Source organism: Lutjanus erythropterus, chromosome 19 (genome assembly GCF_056507025.1).
Source record: "Lutjanus erythropterus isolate fLutEry1 chromosome 19, fLutEry1.hap2, whole genome shotgun sequence".
Lineage (NCBI taxonomy): Eukaryota > Metazoa > Chordata > Actinopteri > Lutjaniformes > Lutjanidae > Lutjanus > Lutjanus erythropterus.
The window spans coordinates 24,805,594-24,825,846 of record NC_139335.1 but is presented as its reverse complement, the minus strand read 5'-3'; the positions used below and the strand labels follow the sequence as shown (position 1 = coordinate 24,825,846).

At 40.0% G+C, this 20,253-nt stretch overlaps 1 protein-coding gene across 1 annotated transcript in view; it reads left to right on the top strand.

The window, feature by feature from the left end:
• Positions 1-20,253, top strand: part of grin2aa (glutamate receptor, ionotropic, N-methyl D-aspartate 2A, a) — a 207,380-nt gene that overhangs the window by 127,916 nt on the left and 59,211 nt on the right. The window contains exons 3-4 of the mRNA XM_084743664.1: positions 1,622-1,788; positions 7,385-7,813. Of these exons, the coding sequence (XP_084599790.1) occupies positions 1,622-1,788; positions 7,385-7,813 (596 nt within the window). The remainder of the gene's footprint in view (positions 1-1,621; positions 1,789-7,384; positions 7,814-20,253) is intronic.

Sequence of the window (20,253 nt, the reverse complement as noted above, 5' to 3'; positions counted from 1 at the left end):
GTTGCAGCTTAACACACACACACACACACACACACACAAACGCACACACAGACATAGAACACGTGCACACAAACCAGCCTGCAAGTCTATCATAATTAGAGTGCCAAAGACAAGTGGTGTCAGAATAAGCCATGTGTGAATTCCCTGACATTTCAAGGTAACAGAGACACACACACACACACACACACACACACACACACACACACACACACACACACACAACAAATCATGCAACAAACAACCAAAGACAAGGTAACACTTTGTCAGTCCACACCTTTTGTGATGCAACACTTTTTTTACACAGCAGCCCTGGCCAGTGGACCATGGCTGGTCTCATTCTTATGAACACAATATCTCAAGGATGCCTTGACTGAATTTCTGAACACTTGGCCTCAAGATTAACAGATTAGAATTTGCAGGTCAAAGGTGAAGGTCATTGTGAGCTCACGTCTGTCCCATTTTTGTGATTGCAATATCTCAGGAACATCTGCATGGAATGACTTCAAATTTTGTACAAACGTCCACTTGGTCTCAAGGATGAACTGATTATTATTTGGAAGTCAGAGGTGACTGTGACCACATGTCTGTCCCATTCTTTTCCACATGCTATCTTAAGAATGCCTGACAGATTTTCTGCAAATTTGGCACAAATGTCCACTTCGACTCAGTGATGAACTAATTAGAATTTGGAGGTCAAAGGTCAACATCACTGTGATCTCACGTCTATTACATTTTTGTGAATGCAATATGTTCAGGAACAACTGGACAGAATTTCTTCAAATTCTGGAACAAGCATTCATTTGGACTCATAAGCTCACATGAATTCGTAAGATAATTATGACCATATTTCACACAAATGTCTAATAGGATATGACATCACAATGTTCTGCAAAAACACTCTTTATCAGTCCTCTGTGCTCCTCTGTAAAAAACATCTTTAAGTGAAGACAGCATGTTTATATATATATGAGTCTGTGTCATGTTGCAGTTTACATCCATGTTTGTTCAGAGGCATACAACGCAGCAAAGCAGTATTTTATTATGACTTGTTTTGACTCGTTTTAATAGCCTGCACCGTAATGAATCATTTAAAATGAATCCTCCGACATAAATGAATAGACTTAATTTGTCCACCTGTAATAGTGCTTGTCTGCTCTGTCCAAGCTCGTGTCTCAGTTTGGCTGAATTAAGTGGCAAATGATTCTGAGTCAGGTTTAATGGAGTGGATATGTGTGACTCAGAGTGAATGTAACCCTCGTTCCCCAGAACCAGGCCCACAGAGTTCTGCAGCCTGCCTGTACCGCACCAATCCAATTTGGGCTTAATTGAATTGTTCTGAGCCCCTCATCCATATATTTCCTCCACGAGAAGCTTATTACTCTCGATCTTTGTGTGTGTGTGTGTGTGTGTGCGCGCATGCTCACATTGTGCCAAAGTTTAAATGCTCTGTTGTTGATTGATATTTCTGATATGCAGTTTGAATTAGCTGGTGGACTAATAAGGAAAGCGAGGCAAAAATCCAAATAAATCTTCAACTAAATCTCTTCTTCTCCTCTCTTTATCCTCCTCTTCCTCCCTTTTCTCCTTCCCTCCATCCCTCTCTGCTGTTCTCTTTGCTCAGGATGTGAAGTCGACATTCTTCCAGTTCGGTGCCTCCATCCAGCAGGAGGCTCTGCTGATGCTGAACATCATGGAGGAGTACGACTGGCACATCTTCTCCATTGTCACGTCAAAGTTCCCCGGCTATCAGGAGTTCATTAACATCCTAAAAACTACTGTGGACAACAGGTAGGATTTCATCTTGTCAGACTGTGGGTCTGATTAATATAGATGAGAGCAGTCCATCCTGGTATGTTTCTCCTGTCTTAAGCCCAGCCCCTTTTCAAAATACCTTATGTCATTCTGACTGAAATTCTAAAAGCAGGTGTTTTATGGCGGGGCAATATTTTTCACAGTAAAAATTGGATTTTAGACTTTGGTTACATGATCACTAAGACTCATTCACTTCACTTCGATCTACAGGAACAATCATCACACATGATATTTACTCAGTAACATCATAAATTAACCTGCGATGAAACCTGTGACACACATACTGACTGGCTGCTGGTTCCCACAGTTTACTAGTTTCCTCTCTGCGGATGGCTTAAAATCTCTTCTTTTACTGTCCTACACTCTTTGGGGAAGTAAAAAAAATCATGTGATGGAGCAGCTTTTAGGCATGCTGACACTATTTTTCTTTTTACAATTCAATTTCAATTTCAGTTTGGTGCACATACTTTTACAGCGCTTGTTTTCACCCAGATGGTGGCATGGTTGTTCTCAAGTAGCTAACAAGATGATACTATAACACAAAGTTGTCACTTAGGAAGTAATGAAATCCCATTGGTGCTGTACTTTACCAGTCCAGATGTGGATGTATTTGTTGACAGAGTTGCATTGCCAGCTGTGACAGCCAGCAAACTCACTCTCTTTGGAGAAGGTCTGTATAGAGAGCACAAGCTAAGTTTGTCAGATATAAACTACACGAAGACTGAAAGTCTACAGCCATGTTGTCTTTCTCAATGACAATGCTAACATGCTGATGCTAAGCAGGTATAATGCTTACCATGTTCACCATACTAGTTTAGTGTGATAGCATGCTAACATTTTCTAATTAGCAGTAAACAAACTACAGCTAATTCTGATTGCAATGTAATTCATTTAGCAGGTTTTGTATTGGTTAGAGATATTTCATTCTAAACCACAAACACCATCGTCATTAGGAGACATTTAGGCCTTTTCCATCAACATGTAGATGGCCCCATTCCAGTTCAAGCAACTAATTTTTGAATTGTTGAGGATTCAACATTTCTGCCAAAACGAGATTGGTCATACACTCAAAAAGGAACAAAGAAAAGGTTTTCTTTGGTAACCAAAGTGGGCATGTCATATTTTATAGGTTGTTAACCCCCTCTGTTGATGAAATCTTTGACTACAATGGTTCCCATCAAACCTGGTATAAACAAGGGCTGCTTTACCAGATAGCATCAAGGTTCCATGGGTCATGAATGGAACCACTGCAAGAACAAAGAACCAGTTTTAAAAGAACACTGTTCTGTGCCAACCCATCAAGTAGATGAGATATTTCACTGGATCGAAACTTTGTCTCGCTGGCGGTGCTAGAAAGGAAGTCAGGGGATCATCAAAGCCAGTAGAATTCATCCCCTGGGCAACATGGCTCTCCATACCAAAGTTAATGGCAACCCATTTAAGATATTTCAGTCTGGCCAAAATGATGGACTGAGCAACCAACCGACAAACATTGCCATCCCTGGAGCCATGCTGCAAGCATCAATAAGTTGCAAGATTATCAAACAGAGCTTAAAAATATGAAATAACCAAACCGCCAAACCTTGTGAGAATACAATTCAGATGGAAACACTTTCAACACATTAACTCAGAGTGTAGATAAACAACTTCAAATGATTTTATATTGTGCTGCTTTAATGGAGGAACTATGAAGCACATCAACATTGGGCTGATTTTCTTCCCCAACCTAACATACTGGGTCATCCTTCCATCATCATCATTATCATTTCACAATGCAACAGTTTGTACTAAGGGAAACTGAAGATAGCTGTACGTGTCTCTCTGAAATAGTTCATACGCTCCTACCCGGGCATTTCTCCAAGCCCATTTCCCCATTTGGACTGTAATCTTCTCCGTTATCATTGTAAATTTCCCCAGACAATGGGCAAGTTTACTTTCGAGAAGAGTTACTGCACACAGTGTTTTGGGCTTTGTGGTTTTCATCTCCTCCCCTCATATAGTATGTGCTAAAAAGTCAGTCAGCCTAAAAGGATTTCATCAGCATTCTTAAAATTAATACAGATGACAGGTAAGTTTACTGCACACGCAGTCTGGCTGTTCGCCGCACCTTTAGGTCATTTTAACTGATGCTGTAGTTCTCTGCAGAGAGAAAGAGAAAGAGGAAAAACTGCTGAAGAGAACAGCAAGCCATATTTTTTGGCAAAAAATGTCAAATTAATGATGCATGTTCAGCAGTGTTGAGATTTTGGCAAGGGCAGGTGCCTGAACTCATGATATATTAAAGCCCAGCTGAGGAGGGTCTTTTTCATTAGCAGTTATTCTTGGTGTCAGACCAAACAGTGGTTTCATAAACTTTCTGCCTGAGTCTGTATTTGCTTACACTTGTTACTGATGTTTTAACCAATGGCCGATTGCATAGATTGGGAATTTGTCCCTCAAACAGGTTTTATGATCAACACACTGGGAAACATGAGCTACAAATAAATGATTGCACATTTGCAATTGACCCTTCACTAAGCCTCACCTGCCATAGTTACTCTTGCTACACCTGTCAAGCTTTCTGTTCTCGCCCTGCACTTTTGCAATTTACAGAGACAACTGCAGCAGATATATCATCGAAATTATTTAAACACTATGCCTTCGATTCCACAGAGAGGTAAACAAAAGCAGCTTCTCATTTCTAGCTGACGACTAAGGATTTTGTCGGCTAAAACAATGACACTTGCTCGCAGATTTCATAAGTGTAGCTGGCTAATGTAAGCTAAGGCTCGTGTAAATTCCTTGAGTCAACTGGGAAGTCAATTTCCAGCGGACTTTTAAATGTTTTGCATTTTAATCAAAGAACCCAGTAAAAACTTACTTAACAGTTGTGTACACAATATAACCTTTATGCTAAATGACGGAGGCTAAAGCTAGCTCCCAGCAAAAACTGATTGGATGGTGAAATACAACATGTATATTTATATGATCGTTTAAAGAAATACAGTCATTAATGTGAGAAAAGGAAGCACCGGGATTAGACCAAGGGTAGCGGCTGCCATTAGTTTGGCAAATGCAGTGGTATCTAACACAAGTTTGGACTGAGGTAACATTACTGCAGCTAAGCTAGCATTAGTTAGCTGGGCATGCTAACATTTGGAGCTTAGGTTAGGACAGAAAGTTTAAACCATTCACCACATGTGTGCTCTTGTATTTTACATTTTGGAAAGACCACAAAAAGGACGCCACTGTCCAAACTCATGAAACAGCCCTGCAGTGTCCTAGTTATGGTTGCCACTCTATGATTGGACAGTTGATGTTCACAGGAGGGGCTTAGAGAAAGGTCAGTTTATCTAATCTGGCGAAATATTTCTTACATTCTGATCTGGGAGACTACATACAGGTTAACAAAAGTGGTGACTGTCCAGATACTTTTTTTTAGAGCAGAGAGCAAAGTCAGAGGGTTTGTTTTCTTCTATTCATCTTAGTTTAAGAGAGCTGCAGAGTTACAGAACTACTGTTGAGAAAAAAGGAAAACTCAAAATGCCTGATCAAAAATTGATTGGGTTCTGCAGGAATCCCGCACGTTTTCCCCTCGCAGCTTCAAACAAGACCATGCACCTTGTTTATCCATCTTTAGATCAGCTTTATTGTCAATATTGTCTCCATTTAATTGAATTTACAATACTTCATTGATCGTGGCATAGCATTACAAATTTATAATAAAGAAAAGTAACTTAACATCCCAATGTCAATATCCATACCCTCCAGAGATGATGTTGACCTCGGTGTTGAAATAATAGCCAGAAATATAATTTATGAAACAAGAAATAATAAGCCCAATTACCTGCAATTACCCACTGTCGATTTCCCGTGTCAGCATTCAGCTGGTTCACAGTGACTTAGTCATGGGCAGACAGTTTTAATACCAATGAAGTTCCATCATTCACGGCAGAAAATTGGAGCAGTCAACTCAGCGAGTCAAGCCTGACCTGACTGTGGAAAGATATTAGCACGTACAGTAGAAATACAGGCCCAAATAGACAACATAAGAATGAGTGGGGTTTTTTTGTATTTGGTGGATGGCTGCATACACAGGCTGTCTGGTGGAGATGAATGCAGGCAGGTAGGTGGCCATCCTGTCACTATAATCTGCAGATTAAAGGGAACAGAGCTGGGTTTTTGGACGGGGACGGTTGTTCAGACATTGGACACATTTTCACTTACTTGTTTGACACACACCATACACACTCATCTTTCAACCAAGGTGATTGATCTGTAAGTAAAGAGTGTGCTAAGAGGGAAAAAACATTAGAAAGTAGTGTCTATTTATTTATCAGTATATTTATGTAATTAAGAGGATTGATGCAGTATTATATTTCCACAAAACTGTTATTACCCAGGCTGTGTCTATCTCTTTCTCTGCTAATGTGTCTGTGTATCATTATTTCTCTTTACTAATTTTGTCATTTGGGACTTGTAGATCATTATCACTTTGGACAGCAAGTCCCAAATCACTCTCATGTTACACTACCTGTCTGTTGTTGGATTCCTGCATGATGGTTAACAGCTTCGCTCATTTCCCTACCGTGTGTCAGACTCAATTAACAGTCTCCAGTTTGTGTGTGTGTGTGTGTGTGTGTTTGAATCCATCTTTGTCCCTCACCCTGCCAACTCTGCCATCAAGGACCTGTACCCCTGACAGCGCAGCGTGCCTACCAGTTTATGATATACGATTTTCTTTATGGAGTGTCTATTTATATCCATGTGTAAATTAACACATGGTAGCTAATTGACTATTCACACCGGAGTCAAATCCCCCTTTAGGAGACTAAAATTTGACAGTAGTGTGAAATTACATGTCCAAATAGCATCTGCCTTTTCTTACACCATTTCTGTTACTGCTGCTCTCTACCTGTGCATACTGGGACATGATGAATATCATCACTTTGGACATCGTGAAAAACAGCAAGCAGTCCCACTGGATGAAAAAGAGGCTCCACAAGTCATTATCTTAACTCTGGCTACAGAACTAGATTAATTTTTTTGCTTTTGGATAAAACAGATACAGTTCTCCTTCACTGTTGCTTTGAGCATCACACTTTTAACTCACCACAGAGGAAAATCTGTGTGTAAAAACATCTGTCTTCAGCCACATGGTTGTGCAGGAACAAGGCAATACTAATGATCGTATTTTTTTTCCCAAGAGGTGTGACAGAAGCTCCGTTTCATGTTGATAGCAGCACTATTTTCTGATAACTGTTGTCACCAATTAGCACATTGACCACAGGCATCACACTGGCCCTTTCACATTAACAGGCTTAGGTTTGTTCTCCTTGTCCTTTAGTTGTGTGGGCTGGAACCTGCTGAGCATCATTATACCGGACCAGCTTTAGCATTTGCATTCCATTTAGCCTTAATGTGTTTCCCTCGACAATAAGCACTCTACACCTATTAGCATTCATGTCGCACTTAACAATGATATTAATTATAATGGATAATTATAACTGCCCTTGCCGGCACCTGAGCAAAGTTAATAGTCTATTAGTTAAATATTAACATTTCACTCTTGTCCTCGTTATCCTTGCTTTAGTTTTGTGGGCTGGGACCTGCAGAATATCATCATTCTGGACGCAGTGGAGGAAGACAGCCGGTCTCAGATCATGCTCAAGAAGGTCCAGTCCCCAGTGGTCCTGCTCTACTGCTCCAAGGATGAGGCGGTCTACATCCTGGAGGAGGCTCGCTCCCTGGGCCTCACCGGTTTTGGATACATCTGGATTGTGCCATCGCTCACCACGGGGAACCCGGAAATAACGCCCGACGAGTTTCCACCGGGAATGATTTCAGTGTCCTACGACGACTGGGACTACCCGTTGGAGGCGCGAGTTCGGGATGGTCTGGGGATCATAACATCAGCGGCGGCAGCCATGTTGGAAGAGTACGGTGACATCCCTGAAGCCAAGACATCCTGTTATGGCCAGATGGAGAAGACAACCAAGCTGCCACCCAGTGCGCTACATAAGTAAGTAAAGAAAGCAATGATCAGCAAGAAATATAGTGAGGTGTGTGTCTTCTGAATAAAATAAAAACAGAAAAAGCAGAATAATGAAATAGGTTTTCTGATTTCTTATAAGATCAAGAGATTAGCTGTGTTAGTACACATAGGAATTTGTGTGTGTGCAGATGTTTGTTTGATTGCATGGCTTCCTGCCACAGTTTGTTTGTTTTCACCCATGTCCTTAGTAATTAGAGACTTCCACCAAGTTTCCACAGAGTCTACGTAAAGTATTGAGATTGTAGAAAGATGCAATTACTGGATAAAAGACCAAGGCATTGAGAGTTGGAGCTAAGAGAAGAGAAGAAGTGTCGGAGTCAGGAAGAGTGAGGAGAATGAAAAAATTGAATGGGAGTTGAGGAGGAAGAGTTTGTGATTTAGGCAGTGAAGAAACAGGGAAGGGAAGAAATTGAGACTGGGGTAACAGCGGGAAGCCGCTACAAATGAGTGCTCTCCAAAATTGAAGAGCTCCTTGATGAGTCCTTCTGTTCTTCCTCTCGTTTATTCCTGCATCTCTCATTCAGTCTCTTCTGCTCTCCTTCTCATCATGCGCTCGCTCCCCGGCAGCCAGTGGGAGATGTTGCAGGTCTTGCCAGCTCTGTCTGGCTTTCCATCTGGCAGAGGGAGGGATGAGATGCACACAATCTGTGTTTACATCCCAATTATTGTTATTTTTTTAAATAACGATGTGTGAAATTACAAAACCTTAATTCTGAATGACAAAATTTGATTCCAAAATTTATTTGTAAAAACAAAATGAGAGATGTTGTATTTTCCAGTAATTCAGATGCTTAAACCAGAAAATGATTGAGATCAAATTACGCTTAAAAGAATATGGATGTGTTCAGTATTTAAAGGAGAAATCTAGAATATATTTACTGTAATTTATCATGGAATGACCATGATATGCCATCAGAGATTAAATATGCTAAATTGCTTCTCTGACAACACCACTACTGCCTAATTTCCTGTTTCTCATTAATTGGAGTTTAAATTAATGCTGAATATTCACCAAATGAGTGAGTGTCTGCGCATGATTTGTAAGAAATCATCTTTTGGAAGGGGTGGATGTTTCTAACGGTTAAATTAAGCAATATGTTAATGGAGTGTGATAGGCAGAAGGCAGGCAGCCACTGAGCTCAAACTCCAGAGTGTGTATTTTCAGGGCAGTGGGCTTTTGTTTTCAGGATAATGTTATAAGATAAAGTTATAAGCTTCTGATCAACTTATAGTATGGGATTCACTGTCACTTGTCATTGTCAAATTACAATGATGTGCTCATCCTGCGCTCCTGCAGTGTTCCTGCAGCCTGTCTTGAGTCCAGGAAGAAGGGAGGAGGGGAAACAACTCGCTTCAGTTATAGATCACATATTAAATAGACATTCAACCTATTTAATGTACCATCTGTAACTCTCACTATTAGGACTGCAGAACTCACTTTTGGATGTGTGATTGCTACATTTAGCTTGTTTCACAATCTGCTATTGTCTTACATGACGGCTTTAAATATGGTTAAACTAACTGGCACTAAAGACCAACAACTGGTCCTATATGAATCAGTTTTGAAAGATATATTTTCTGAAATGCTTTTCTTCTTTCTGGTCTAGAGGCTTAGTCATTGGTTTTTACCCAACATCATCTCAGAGTTAAATGAAATATCTCAGAAAAGGGTGAGAAACAAAACAAAGAGCTAGAGAGAGAGAGAGAGAGAGAGAGAGAGAGAGATACAATAAGGGATGCTTTTGTGTAACAAGGGCCGTTTTTCCAATCAGATTAGGTCCCTGGTGTTTTCCCAGTTAAACTAGCGCTGAAGTCTAATATTTTCCTCTAAGGTCAGCTTACAGCTGCTGTTTGTAAATGTTTACTGGCCTGAAACATTTTCATGTAATTGGTCAATAAATCAGCCACAAACTCTTTGGCTTATGTGGCTAACGTGGCACCATAGGTTGCTTACCTGTCTGTGTAAAATCCTGCCAAATCCTAATCAGTATTTAAGATGCTTCAGTCTGAAAGTCCCTCATTTAAAGGGAAAATTCAGCACTTTTTATATGGATGTCCAGTCAGTGTTGATTGTAAATCTAGTCATTTGAAGCAGTGAATGCCAAAGTGCATGTTATACTGACCAAGCAAACTGTGTTGTCCTGCTCACCTTCCTGTACCAGGGTGCATTGCAGGCAAACTTGTGACTCCACCCCCATGTTGCCATGTTATCACCACCCTAGCCTTTAGCTATTACTCTGCTGGCCAAAACATAGCGTTATAAAAATACTAATTTAGCATGTGTCTGGAGACTAGAAGTCCAATCTGAAATAGACTGTAGTGCTTCCTTAACACCAACATCTCTGTGACATCACTGGATGCAGGAAGAATAACAGATTTCGCAGCAGGAGAACTCTGTTCTCTCCGTTAAAAACTGAGACACACAATGAGGAATTTATTGCTGCAAGTGCTGATATTTACCATTAACACTTAAAGTACATCCACATGAAATGGCAAAGTTTCCCTTTAAGTTCTGCAGAAACCAAACCAAGTGTGACAATTATGACAGTTCGATTTACTGTGGATGCATGCATCATGGATAGTTAAGGGGAACTGGGAGGTTAGAGAACTTACTGGGCTAATGCTGCCTGTTTAGAGAGCTTGAAATGTCAGTCAATGGCATCAATCAGCAACATTTCTGAGCCCCCAGCCATACATTATGGTCATTTAGTGCAAAGAGTCAGTAAAGTATGACTGATTACACCTTTAAGAACCTCAAGAGGACTTTAAATACCAATTCCACACTAATATCTCTTGTCCTGTCAGGTACAGATACACCAAAGAGAATTACCAAATATCCAGAGCCAGCTGACTTTGTTCCCAGCATGCTCTGCTGCCTCAGGTTGTTACCCAGGTGATGAGTGGCCACAGATGGCTTTGTTGTGGGTGAGAGAGCTCAGCCAATAGGGCTTCAGGGCCAGGACACGAGAAACATGATTGGTCAAGGCTAGGTCGGGGCGACGGGCCAGTGTGGGTTGTTAGACCATCAACGGCTGTCAGGGGAGGAAGGAAGACACGGTCAGCACACACACACACACACACAGAGGCAGGCAGATGGGCTGTATGTACAAATGTACAGTGCCAGTGTGACATATTGCAGTATGTACAGTGGGTCACAGCATTCTATCTCATACCCCTTTTCCATACTCATATGCTGGCTTGATTTGACTTCGTTTGACTCGGTGTGTCAGCCCAGCATGGCTGATCTGCATCTCTTTTACAACAGGGCCACCCGCTTGAAGGTATATCTTTTAACTGAAAACAAGCTTGACAAACCTCAAGTGAGGCAGTAGTAATACTGCGGAAAAACACTTTCTTGTTAATGCTTTTATTATCAAACAGCAAATCAGGAAATGTTGGGGTCTCATTAGCAGTAACTTAACATGACTTTTATCCAGCTGAAAACAAACAAGAAGCAGTAAAATAAAACAGATACCTGAGGGTACAAACAGTGACAAGGGAGAGAAACTAAACTTCAAACCACAGAGATTCAGTTAGAAGCTACAAAAGTACTGAGAGTTGAACACACAGATACACGCATGCATGCACATTAATGTACCATTGCTACCATTACTACTTATCTGCTTTAATAACTTATATTATAGTATCTTTTTTGAAATGTATTGTATTTTTATTGAGAGAATTTCAGATATCATTCTTCATTTTGACTTAAAACATAGGCCCATGGAATTTTAATATCAAGCGCAGTCTCTATTGTATGTATGCACTGTATGTATATACTGCCAAAAGGAATTAATTATGTTGTAGTCGTAAAAAATATGATGATTAGCATTTACACAGCCACTGAATTGGTGTAATCAAAAAATGTATCACAGTGTATCATCGTACAGCAAAATTAATCTCCACTTTAGAGGGGTGGCTGTACTATTACAGTATCCTTCAGTTACTTACATTCCTGAGTTTAAAACTTTTACTGTTTAACTTGTACCTCTATTGTGCCTCTTTTCTTAGGCTGTGGAACACACCCTTCACACACCATCATGAAATATAGTGTAATAATTTTTTTATTTAAGTAAATTATTCTTGCTACAAACAAAAGAAAACAAATTTTAAAATACTCATCAAACAGTTGGTTCCAACTGAAGTCCCCCCTCTCATTAGACAGATGACCAATCATACTTGAGGACAATAGGTTGGCCAATCAGATTTCAGGGGTGACCAGTCCCCCCCTCAGGCCTCCCTCTCTAGAAACACCCCTACTCACAATGCGCACTTGTTTGAGGTTGAGAAAGGGGGCTCTTCATGGGTTGGCCACAGTCGGTAAGATGTCACCACAGTCTGCTTGGTACCGGGCTGTGCATGCTTTGGCCCCACTCCAGAGCAGGTACAGTTTGACGAGTTAGAAGTGGTAATAGAAATGCAAATAAGGGCAGCATGGTTTGACTCAACCGACCAAAAGTGCCAGTGGAAAAGCACTGCTCGTCTTCCCTTTAGTTCTTCAGTGGATCTGCTGCCTTGTTGTCAGCAATATGTCAGAAACAGCAGCATCTTATAAGGCTGGCATTCAAGTCTTTCTTTGCTCTCAGACTCATCTGTGATTTGTGACAATCTGATTTGCAGTGGATGCTGCTTCTGTCTTTATGTGTGCCAAAACAAGAGAAAAAAAACTTGTTTTGAAGCAGATAATATTAATAGATGGTGCTGAAATCACAGAAAAGTCTGTAGTTCAGGTGACAAGTGTCGCGCATTGTGGGCCTTCAGTGAAGTTTTACCTCCCTCACTTTGCCTGTGACAGCTGTAATGATAAATCCACCGTGACACATCCAAGATGAATATGTTTTGCAGAGTAATCGAAAAATAAAATTAAATAAAAAGAGGAGACAAATGACCAACTAAGAGTGCTGGCCAGTGCAGCAATCAGCCCAAGTGACAACTTGTGCTCCATATAAAATATGCCGTGTGTGTGTGTCTGTGCTTGTGCGCGTGCATGTTAGAAACAAGAGAAATACCCCCCCTTAAGAGAATGTTCTGTCATGACAGATTTACAGTGTACTGCTCACCTTGCTGTGGTGAACAGTGTGCCTTAAAAGACTTCAGCACTTATTTATCAGTGTGTGTCTGTAAGTGTGCGCGCGTGTGTGTAAAAGGCGTGGTGGTAGTAGTTTGTTCTGACAGGTAATTTCAGTCTCAAGCCCTGATATATGAGGGTCAGAACTCAGGAAGGAAACACATGTACACACATACACATTACACACACATATTGAGTCTGGGGGCAGTTGTCATGTGAGCTGTGCAGATACATGTACACACATCACACACTGCAATTCAGAATTGAAAAGACGCGTGTGGAATTTAAAAGATGTCATGCAACCATCAAACGTTTATGTTGAAACTCTATACTTGGAGTTTGTCCAAATAGTGAGTTGGAGCCATATATGGTATCAAAATAGCTTGAATCCCTATTTCATACATGATCTATTGTTGAAGAAAGGTGTTTCCTCCCCCGCCCTCCTCTTCAGACTCAAGGAAACTCAGGCAGGCTGCAGGAACACTGCAGGAGCACAAGATGAGCATATTGTAATTTGTCCTACACTGTAAGTTGATCCGCTGTCTGTCAATGTAAAGCTAGGGACGTTATCCAAAAAGTAAAAGCCCACTGCTACAAACTTGCACACTCTGGAGCTGGGGTTCAGTGGCTGCCTGTTTTACTGCCTGCCAGACTCCTTTAACATATTGCTCAATTTAACTGTTATAAACATCAGTTCCTTCAAGAACATTTTTAATGATTTGGTATGACTCGTAAACAGATGCTTACTCATTTGGTGAGAATAAGGCATTAATGTGAACTCCGATGTGAAATTGGTAAACATTAACACAAGTTACAGGTCGGAATAGAAATTTCAAAGGACCCCATGTATTTCAGCTTATCATGTTTTCTTAATTTCTGATGACACATCATGGTCATTTTATGATTTATTACAGTAAATATATTACAAATTTCTGCTTTAAATTCTGACACTCAAGGTGTGTGTGTATTGTACAACAGTGCTCAGTGTATTTATCATTTTCTCCAGGTCAGGAGTTAGAAACACATTTGATTTTTTTATTTTTTTATTATTATTATTTATTTATTTATTTTCGCAGAATGGCAACAATGATTTCCTCAGTGATTCAACATGAATGGTAGCTTGCTTATAAGTATGTCTGTGTAGATATGTGTGCTTATTTAATATTCCACTGTCATATGCACATTTCTTTATGCATTTCCCCTGTGATTTGAGACAGAGCAGTATTGTGAAACTGTCACCTAAGCAAGGACTGAGTGTAAATTAGTGTAATACTGTTTGGAAGCAGAAATACCTGATTACCAGATAAGAATCAGGATTTTGTTTGTTCTTTACAGGGTTGAAATAGTGTAGCAACTTTTGTACATTTTCTTACACAATATAGTTGAGCAGATTGGCAAGTTTTATTTAGACAATGCCACCAACACATTAGTAATGTCTAACATTAATTCAAACAACTTCAAACAGAACAACTAACAGTGTATTTCTGCCATTTATTGTATTTATATACGTGTCAAACTTTACTGTTTGACTTAAGTTTGCTAGGATGTAGCTTTAGCATCAGTCTGTTAGCATTAACATTATATTATGTACACAGCTATTAAGTTGTGTACCTTTTAGTGGTTTCTCTTTTTAAAATGTGTCAGATGGAAACATTAAAAAGACAAATGACTTCTCAGCTGACTCAAGGGCTTCAAGCACCAGCATTAGCATACAATAGCTGGCTACACTTATGAAATCAAAAGTCCATGTTTGTCAGCTAGAAATTAGACCTGAAAAATGACTTCCAATTTCAATATTAAATCTGCCACTGCTATTGTTATAACTGTGTATGTAAAGTGCAACAGGCATAGCAACAGTAACTAAGAAGGGCGGGGCTAAGCGAAAGGTCAATTACTGTAATTTCTAGACAAATGTAAGGCTTGTTACTCTCAGCTTTAACTACTCAAAATTCTGCAAAACAGTGTAAGGCTTACTTAAGCAAGTTCACCATCTTTGTAATTTGGTCCACTTTAATGTCCAATTCTATAGTAGGACAACTGAACACCAAACCAGCCACATCACTTGTTAGATCATATAACTTTGCTAGACTTGATCATTATTTTACAGGCAAGGAGAATCATATTATGTAGTTGTAGTTCCTAATCTAAAATAAGAAGCAGAATACAATATGTATACTGTATAATCTCCTGTAATCAGTGTATAATTACTGTAATACTGTAATCTTCATCATTAACATTCGTGGTTCGGGAGATACAATGTTATGTTGAAACACATAAATTGAGACAAAAAAAAAAAAAGAACAGGAAGAACGAACCTTACAGAGTGGGAGTTGTTACCACATGAACTCTGGGTGTGTGTGGGTGTCAGTGAGAATATTTGCAATCATGTAAATCAGTAAGCCATTTTATCCCTCAAATCTCTCTTTTCATCTTAAGTTTTGGCTTCAATTGCAATCAACTGTTGGGGCTCAGAACATGACTGCAAAGCAAAAGCAGATACCTTTGTTTTGAAGCTAAAACAAAGAGCTAGTGTCACGTTCACATTCACGTTCCTGATGGTTACACCTAAGTGTCCTTTAGGAAGTGATGGGTGTGCACTTTATGAAAAACAGTGGGATCAACAGTGCAGTGTGCAGTTGGTTCAGGGTGGAACTCTGTCTTAACTAATGCTGATTACAGCCTGTATTTTCTTTTTTTTGCACCATCTTTCTGCAGGATTATAAAGAACAGTACTGAGAAACTGTCCGTATTGTGTTTATTAAGCAGCAGTGGCATATGATTGACAGCTAGCGTGGTGCACCTCAGAGATAAATGAACCATCAAGTTGCTTTTGGTTTGAATGCTCAGAGCGTGAAGAGACAGGGAGAGATGGGACTGCAGAGCAGAAGATATGAGAGGAGTTTAGTCAGTCGCAATTTATTAATTTTTCATCAGAGGGAAGGGTATCTAAGAAAGGTGCTCCGGTGTTGTGCTGGGATTCCTGAACTAAAAATTGATTTGCATATTGGAGAAAACCCAGGATGTTCAAACTCCAGTATAAAGGATCCCCAGCCAATACACACATAAATCCTATTTAGTGCAACAAAAGGAATCCTGCTGAAGTAGCTGCGTGGACATGTGTTGCATTTTATTGTGCAACTGCAAGCTTGGAAAAGACAAAATGTAATTGTTAGCATTAATCTTGTGCTGCCCAAGCCCACACAGAAAAATAAGAGCACAAACACAATGCTCACACACACACACACACACACACACACACCAGGGACAACAGGAGGGGTAGAGACACTGCTAAGCTCGCATCTACTTCACCTTGTGCTGTCATCATTCATGCCACACTTAACACGTGCCACCTGAGGCTGAGTGTCTTTTCAAGTGACTACCCACCCTTGGGTCATCTTAAAGGACCTAAATCAGCTCTGATAGCAGCTCCCATCTTTTTCTCCAGTATTTCCCTCCCTTTGTCTCTCAGAAACACAGTGTGTGTGTGTGTGTGTGTGCGCGCGCATGTCAGTGTGCTGTTGCAGTTCATAGATCATGAGTGCTGACATTATACATCATCGCTTTGACTGGTCCTTGTCTTGACGAAGGATAAACGTCTCTATCTTTAAAACACACTTACACTCACACACACACACAGCATTATACAGTCCATCTTAACATCTCTGCGGAGGCTCTTTTCTCCGCAGTAAAGCTTTTTGAGATGAAATGTAGAGTTCTTATCACAAAGTAAGACCTTTGCAAACACGGGCAGATCGAGCTACTCAGAATGAGCAAACACTTGAAATATTACATATTTTTGTGGCAAGAACATAAGACACGAGACATGTTATTCTGTAGGACGGGGATTTTCAAAGTTTTGATGACTGAGAGCCAATTCAGAGAGCGAGCAAATACTTGAGGGCCACGCAGAAAAACCCATGAATTTGTTGTAGGATTTGTGATTAGTCTCATAATGGAGCTTAATGTAATGGCTTTTGTTATTCCTAACCAGACGCTTGTTAGGGGCTCACAGTTTGATGTAGTAGCCCAGTGGTGTATTAAATATAGGCCATTAAAAGTTAAAGGAGGAATATGTAATGTATTTACTGTACTAATAAAATGACCATGATGTATCACCAGAGATTAAGGAAATGTGTTAAGTTGAAATACTGGTTTCTCTGACATCAGTGCTGTAGCAGTATGCACAACTGATTTTGTTTGGCTGTTTCACATTTATTAGAGTTAATGTTGAATGTTTGCCAACTGAATAAGTGTTTATGAGTTAAAAGAAATCAGTCACTTAAGTCATACTCCAGAGTGTGCATTTTCAGAGCAGTGGGCTTTTGTTTTCAGGATAACAAGCTTAGCTTTGCATCAACAGACGACTGACGGTTATAAACAGCTGATCAACTTGCAGTGCAGGACTCGTCGTCGCCCGTTATTGTCAAATTACAATGATGCACTCGTCATGCGCTCCTGCAGCGTTCATGCAGCCTGCCTGAGCTTCCTCAAGTCTGGTGAGGATCGTCCATTTAATAGGATTTAAATTTATTTAATATACAGTCTGTAGCTCTGTGTCGCTATTTAGAGTGCAACATTTGTTTTTGGATGCTCAATGCTGCATATTGCTCCTTTATACCCTAATATTTGTATGTACTTTTGCATTGATTTATCATTTCCTGTGGGGAAAAAATTCCCAGTCAGTGACCATTGAAGGCTAAACTTAAATTCAGGCAAACAGTGTGAGTCTACAGCCTCTCATATTGGAGCAATAACTCAGTTGAAATCATTCTTTGTGACTTAGGTTCTGTATTTCTTATATAAAAACAGAGTAGCGGCTGAAAATATAATGTTGCGCCTGTAGGTGTAAACAACTCCCTTCAACCATAGGGATTCATCTCACTTAATATACTGTCTATGACTCAGTCACATTAGAATCCTGGAATATTATATATTTCTCCTATAAAGTATTGAAATGGAATGATTAAAATATAATGCATGCATTTCATGTCACAAAGTGTTTCAAGGGCCTTTATGAACCCCTGCCATAGAAGAGGACTGTTCTGGAAGCTGCTCTGTGTGATAAAATGCCCAATATATTTGGAGAAGTTATTGTTTCTTATAATTAACATTATTAATCTCTCTTGCTCATAAGTGGAGGATTAAGAAAACAGCATAAATGGAGAGCATTTGGGTTTGGCCCTGGCTGCTGTAATGCAGTCTATCAGCGTGCTCTCATTTGCCTGCTGCAGTACACGTGTAGCACTCGGCGCAGTGCCCCCCCCCCCATCCCAACCCCTTTTTACTCCAAAATAAGAGGAAGGGAGGAAAAAATAACACCAAGGATATTTTTATCCTCACTCTGTCGAGGCTTAGTCCTCTTTCTCTCTCGTCATACCTCTCCTCTCTCCATCTCCCTCAATCTCTCTTATCTTTATATTCTCTCTCTCACTTTTTTTGGGTGCGCCGTCTCTGCCATCTCCCCACCTCTGCGCCCTCTTCTCATCCCCCCTAATGAATAGAGAGATTACTGATATAATGGGGGCTGGAAAGTGAGAGAAATTGGATCGCTTTACTATGATCTGAGTGCTACAGGGGGAGAGGAAACATTAGGTGGAGAATTGTTGAGGTGGGCAAAGTAATTGTCCGTGTTTCTGTGTGTGTGTGAGTGCACAGGGATGTGCATTCAGGGTTGTTTAGGGTCATCTTACAGCGTGTACACACTGCCTCTGTCTGTATCTTAGCAACGCCCTATCAGGTCCACCTGTTCGATGGGCATTAGCCCAAACATACTTGCAGACACACACAAGCACACACAAACAATCTGCTCATCCTGTCTACATCCTGCTGCCTTTGATTTCACATTAATAGCTAGTGACACATATATTTAACAATAATAATAATATTATGTGTATCAAATAGGCTGTTTTTAGGCTGCCAAACCATAGAAGCTGCAATCTTTTCATTACAAAATGTGACAAAGGAGCATTATAATAAACTGCTGCAGTGCTGCAGTCATGTCCTGGCCTACAAATATTGTTCTGCAGATGTAAGAACATATTTGTTTGATACAGACCAAATGGCACATCATCATGATTTTGTTTTTCTTTTTTCTTCTTTTTGATTAAAATGAAAATTGTGATGCAAATATGATCATTTCCACAAACGTGAATTGTGTCACAATCGTAATATCTGTCAAAATAATCACAGTTGGATCTTTTTACCAGATTGTACCGGGTTCATGCAGGCAGTTCAGGCTCATGAGAGGCCTTAGATTCACATTGTTTGCTTGAATTAAAGTTTAGCCTGTAGAATGGTCATTGGCTGGGAGTTTTTTCAACAGGAAATGATACATTAATTTAAAACTTGATACAAATATTGAGGTTTAGAGGAGCAATATGTAGCAGTTGCGTGTCCAAAATGAGAACTGCAGTCCAAATAATGAGTTGGAGCCATACTGAATAGGTTGAAATCCTATATAATATACAAGCTATGGTTAAAGCGAGTAACTTCCCCCTGCCCCCTCCTCTCCACACCCAAGGAAGCACAGGCAGGCTGCAGGAACACTGCAGGAGCCCAAGACAAGCTCAACATTGTATTTTGACAATAGCAAGTTACTCCCACACTGTTCGCTGATCAGCATGTTTATCATTGTCAGTTGTCTGCCCACGTAAAGCTAAGCCTATTATCCTAAAAACAAAAGCACACTGCTCTGAAAATACACACTCGGGAGTTGGAGTTCAGTGACTACCTGCCTCACTGCCTGCCAGACTTCATTAACATATTGCTTAATTAACCGTTATAAAAATCTACTTCTTCTAAAAGATTATTGATTTTGTCTTACAACTTACAACAACAACTACTCAAACAAACATTCAAGATTAATATGAACTCTAATTATCGTGCAATGGGCAAACAATAATGCAAGTTATGGGCCAGAATATAAATTTCAAAGCAGTAAATTTAGTAAATTTATCATAGGTTTCTCCTTTAAGACAGAATGATAAATTGAGGTTGCCTGAACATCCTTACTTGCTCCCCACGATCTCTACAAGAAAATCGTTTTGTTCACTGATTCACCTTACAGGATGTCCTACTCTCATAGTCATATACTTCTAACAGCCAGCACATGTTTCGACACTGTTACATCAGAGAAACATCAGATCCTTTGTAATAATGCTGGTAAATAACGTTTTCTTTGCTGACTCGTGTCAAATGAAATGACAGCATGGGAGAGAGTGAAAATAATCCAAATGAGCAACAAAGGAGAGCAAATTATACAGCAAACAGACAGAGAGGAGAGTAACAGCCTCCACTGTGTGTGTGTGTGTGTGTGTGTGTGTGTGTGTGTGTGTGTGTG